Source organism: Haliaeetus leucocephalus, unplaced genomic scaffold (assembly GCF_000737465.1).
Source record: "Haliaeetus leucocephalus isolate CR32 unplaced genomic scaffold, Haliaeetus_leucocephalus-4.0 Scaffold0, whole genome shotgun sequence".
NCBI classification, from domain to species: Eukaryota; Metazoa; Chordata; class Aves; order Accipitriformes; family Accipitridae; genus Haliaeetus; species Haliaeetus leucocephalus.
The window spans coordinates 30,383,940-30,389,016 of record NW_010972436.1 but is presented as its reverse complement, the minus strand read 5'-3'; the positions used below and the strand labels follow the sequence as shown (position 1 = coordinate 30,389,016).

The 5,077-nt window shown below is 48.0% G+C and overlaps 1 protein-coding gene across 1 annotated transcript; it reads right to left on the bottom strand.

Moving 5' to 3' along the window:
• Positions 1–1,190: 1,190 nt before the first annotated feature.
• On the bottom strand, positions 1,191–5,070 carry CHPF2 (chondroitin polymerizing factor 2). The gene is made up of 4 exons (XM_010562221.1): positions 4,796–5,070; positions 3,571–4,135; positions 2,953–3,135; positions 1,191–2,667 (listed from the first exon to the last, which is right to left on the bottom strand). Exons 1-4 carry the CDS (start codon positions 5,068–5,070, stop codon positions 1,405–1,407), a joined length of 2,286 nt encoding a protein of 761 aa, XP_010560523.1. The 3' UTR covers positions 1,191–1,404.
• Between the last annotated feature and the right edge of the window lie 7 nt (positions 5,071–5,077).

Below are 5,077 nucleotides of genomic sequence, written 5' to 3'. Positions count from 1 at the left end.
GCTGACCCTTTGTGCAGGGTTGGGGTTGAACTCCAGAGGTCCCTTCTCTGGGATACAGAATAGAGAAATCTAAAACATGACCTGCTTGCTTCATTTCTAGATAAATGACTTTGCAGTTACCTGTCTTACATACAAGTACATCTTATAACTGAATCATTCCGCATAACAGACCTGTCCTCATTTGCTCCCACCTGGTTAACCTTTGTTAGCTGCCAACTTTTACCAACATTCTTCCCTTCAAATTACCTAATTTAATGAGTGACATTTGGCCAAAACCCTGTTGCCGCAGAAGCACACTGAAAACCTATACCTGGTCATTAAAAGACAGCTTTTCATCCATTTAATAATTACATTAATGAAAACATGGACATCAGTTGGGAATAACAGCCCTTGAGAATAAGCAAACAGTTGGCTGCTTCCACCTAAGATGCATGTGGCAAGCAGGTGGATATACCTGACGGACACCAGGTCCCAAAACTGTGTGTACTGAAGTTGTGTAGAGCCAGGAGCACAGTCAAAAAGTATGGTGTAACTAAGGAATTTTCTTTCCCTTACAACAGGTGCACAGGCTCACCACTTTAACAGGTGCAGGACCTACGTGGTAATGAAATTGAAGCTGACCTGTTAAATCTGCTAGCCATGCCATCTGCAATAGGAAGTGACATATCTGTTATTATCCATGGAAATACTTTGCTCAATCTGCAGAACTGAAAGGTAGTTGTTGGGACCTTCAGACAGTTCCTGGTTGCTCTCTAGGGCATACAGCAACCCTGTGTCATACCACGGTGCTCAGCCCAACCGAAGCAAGCTTGGTGCATGTCAAAGGGAATTTCCTGCTCCTTCACCTTCCCAGATTACACAACAAAAATCAACATTCTGCAGTTGTGGACGAGCCAAATGTAGTGAAATGAAAGTGCACTTGAATAGCTTTGTCCAACAGCAAACTGGACAAACTGTGTTTATGCCTCCTTGCAAAATGAATGCATGAAGACACAAACACACCGGAGGGTGCAACAAAAGCACTGAGAGTAGCATAGTTGAGGTAACTTTGTTCCAGTACATAGCTCATATTCACCCTCTCTCTCCACTGCTCAGAATTGCCTGGCTTAAAGTAAGGTCGACGCTACAGCTTGTTTTAAATCCCTCATCCCAGACGCTATAAAGTTTACAAGCAACCACATGAGTCTGCCTGGAAAGAAACTTTTATTTATTTAAAAAACAAACAAACAAAAAACCCCACAGAAACAGCCTCTCTCCGTAGCCCATGCCTGTGCCTCAGAGCAGGGCTGGGAAAGTCTTCCTCCTCCCTTGACCTCACATGCCCTTCACCCATGGCAAGGCTGGGAAGGGGATGGAAAGTGCCAAGTGTTAAGGTGCTGAGAAGCTCCTGATGTTTCTAGTCTCTCAAGTGCTGTTGGCCTGTTCCTGCTCAAAGAGGGCCATGGCTAAATGTGAGCGGGATGCAAGTCCTTCCAAGTTACTAAGCACACAGCGGTGGTATAACTCCTCACTAAGCCGGGGATTGCAGCTCCTCAGTGCGTACTTCTGCACTAATCCTGGCTCCACAGCCCTAAACAGGTGCAGACCAGAATAGTGGAGAAAGACATCAAATACCTCCATGCTCTCCAGCACCTCATCTCGGTCTAGGATATCAGCTGCTAGCTTGGTACGTGCCGTCATATAGTCAGAGTTATAAAAGCAGGCCTCAGCAAAGGAGTATCTGTCAAAATGCCCATCCCTCAGGAAGTCAGTGCTGGAGGATGCAGTCTGCTCACCACGGTACACAAGTGCAGGGTTGAACTCTTGGAAATGCACTGGGAAAAAGACCTGCCAATTGCTGATGGTATTCATGCGGCAGCGGTTCAGGAATTCCATGTTGATTTCTGTCCAGACACTGGCCAAGAAAAATAGTGTATCCACAGGGTGCTTCTTTGAGACTATATCCATGAGTTTCACTTGTGATGGCACCTCAGTTTTAACACTAATCCAGGGGATTTTAACTTCTGCATAGCGCTTCTCCAGCTCTCCTACCATGGCTTTGACTCCAGCAAAAACATCCACCTGACTGACTCGCTGGGCATCATAGGGATGGTAGATGAAAAGCAAAGTCAGCAAGGCATTATCATGCGTGTCCAGTGTGTTCATAGCAAACATATCCAGGAAGTTTGCCACAAAATCCAGGTCCTGTACTGTCAAGGGAAGCACCAGTTGCACCCGTGTGGCCTCTGTCACGTATGGCATAGGAATAATTTCCACCTTACTTAAGGGCCGCACCAAGCTCACTCGTTTGGCCAGAATGTGACTGTGGCCCTTTTGGGTCACTGCCTCCAGCAGTAGGTCCAACGTATATTCCATGCCCCGTGTGGGGTCAAAACGCCGATAGCCATTCAGCAACTGCCGCTTGCTGAAGCGGAGCAGAGGCTGGTAGCGGCTGTTAAGTTGCTCAAGTGCAGACTCAATGATTTCACTGACATCTGCTTTGCCAGCTCCAGAGAGCTCACACTTGGGGGAGCCGTCAGGACAGGAGAAGAGGTGCTGCTCAGTGAAGTAGTCCCAGCTGATTACCTCAAAACGTGACTTTGGAAGAAATGGGGCATTAATGCCCACAGGCCACGTCAAGCCTGCCTCACCTGCAGGGGTCAGTGATGTCAGGTTCCTGATCTGCATCTGTGCAAAGAGAGAACACACACCGATCCCCACCACTTTCTCAAAGAGGTCCAGTCCATCTCCCACCCAGGCCTGCCTCACCACCTAGAACTGTATCTTAGTAGTATCACACCAACAGTTTTGGATAACGTGGTGTCAGAATTGCTACTTCCGAGATGCAGGACTATAGCCTGTGTCTGGCTGATCACCACCTACAAACAGAAGCAATAATCTTTCTTCACCATGTTAAAAGAAGAGGAAACCTGTTTGGTCAAGGAGTTTTTGCAGATATACCTCACCACATACCTGGAGGTCCTGGATCTCCTGGTAGGCTCTGTCCAGCTGGATCCTGCTGAAGTGCTTATGCAGCCGGTACATCAGAGTCATGTCAGAAACAGGGTGCACAGCAAGAGCTGCTTGGAACTCCTCTTCTTCCTCCTTCTCCGGCTCAGTATTTTTGGCCAATTCATAGGTGTGATAATGCTGGCCCTGAAGTGAACAAAAGCCAGAAAGACTGGCATGAAACTCGAGTTCACCAAGAAGCCCTCCCTCACCCCAGACATGCATTTGTCCCTCTTTCCATGCTGACTGCAGTGCCCAGAGATAAAAATATAAGAGTTGTGTCGTTCTCCTCAACACTACATGCCCACTTGCTTATTGGTACCGATGTGCCCTTTTCCTGACCTCCAAAAACCTGTGGATCAGCATCTGCTCATAGGCTGAAAATTAAATGCTGTATGTGCTCTCTCGTCCAATGTCTCAGCTTTGATTATGTGCCTCTCCCCGATGCTGCCACACCACACAGCCCTTTTCTCCTCTGTAACTCACAGCAGAGGCTCACAGAAAAGCCCCTCTGCTATGTTGCAGGCAACTAGTAAGAGCATGGGCTTAGCTGACACAAAACTCTGAGATGGGAGGTAGTACCTGGAGCTGGGAAACACAAGTGATGCCAAGGAAATCGATGATGCAACGTCCCAGCCACTCATCTGGCCGCACGCTGAGGATCTCATTGCGACAGCTGTCCAGGTGTGGATGGAGCTTAAGCAGCAGACTGCGGGAGATCAGGTAGCCAAAGCCACCATGACAGTAGCGGGCCTGCTCATCTCCCCCAATAAACTCCTCTGCTCGTCCCAGGTAGACATCTTGGTTAATACTTAGGTGCGTCACAAGAGCCTTGACCTGTTCAGCCTGGGCATAGGTGTCATCTTGCATGATGTAGAACCAGTCATAGTCAGAACCAAAATGCTGATGGATATAGTGCATGGTCTCGTACATGAGCCAAATGGGACGCTCATCGCCATGGGCCACCAGCACCATGCCATGAGGCACCTTGGCACTGCGCAACCCCGTAAAGTACAGCAGGCGTGGGAAGTGATGGGCTACTGTCTTGTTCACTGCCACTGCCAACGTATTCAGGGTAGCCTTGGCGGTCAGCACAGCCACAAACAGTCTCTCATGGAAACCCAATTCTGTCTGGATATAGCGAGTTCTGTAAAAGAAGGACATACCTATGTGACAAACAGCTGAGTGACAAAAATCAAAGGATTAAGGTAACTTGGGATATGTCTTTATCTGCTGGAGGCTACTAATGGTGAAACAGTTAAGCCTAAAAGTAGAGCTTTAAGAGAAGACTCACTAGTAAAAACCCCATTTTGCAAAATCTTTGCTTCCTTCAAGGAAACCACAATCTCACATCATTTCTCTGAGCTAGGAAACTGTGCTAGCGTAAGTAAAAAAATAAAACAAACAACAAAAAAACCCCAAACAAAACCCAGAACTAACCACTTGCAAGTTACATACCGTATTATTATTAACTGCTCAGAATTTTCCTAATGAATGGACTGGTCAAAAAAGTTTTGAAGAATAATTTAACATGTTCTGTTAGACACGAGTAATAAAAGAAGAAACGTTCTCAATCTTCTTGGGCGTTTCTGTTGCCTTTTTTTTTTTTCTTTAAATTAACTTCTTAGATACGTCTCTTGCACCCCTTTAAGGTAGCAATCTTAGCCATTGCCTGCTACACAAGGCATTTCAAAGAGCATACTCTGCCTTGAACCTGTTAATGTGCAGGAAGATTTAGAACCCCAAATACCATCCGTATGCAACTGCTTTCCTCGAAGGAAGGCCTGGCCAAAAGAACAGGTTTTACCTGAGCACTTTTTTGTAAGGCTTGTTGGGGTCTCTGTAGTATGGAACAATCCTAGGCCTGAAGTCCTCGTGGCCGGGGCCTGGCCTTCCATCCGCTGCCTCCGGACGCGCTCCGCCAGCTAGGGGCCCGGGCCGGCCTGCCGCCCCCAGGCACCGGTCCTCGCCTCCGCTCTGGCTCCAGGAGGCGCGCAGCAGGCTCAGGCTGCAGCCAAGGGAGAGGCCCAGGACGAGCGGCAGCACGGGCCGCAGCGCAGCCAGCAGCGCAGCCAGGCGCATGGCGGCG

Excerpts from the sequence above, each read along its gene's own strand:
- CHPF2 (XM_010562221.1), bottom strand. The coding sequence starts at position 5,070 with ATGCGCCTGGCTGCGCTGCTGGCTGCGCTGCGGCCCGTGCTGCCGCTC. Across the intron at positions 3,136-3,570 it reads CTTGTGTTTCCCAGCTCCAG|GGCCAGCATTATCACACCTA; the intron begins GTACTACCTCCC and ends TGTTCACTTCAG. Across the intron at positions 2,668-2,952 it reads AGGAGATCCAGGACCTCCAG|ATGCAGATCAGGAACCTGAC; the intron begins GTATGTGGTGAG and ends CTCTTTGCACAG.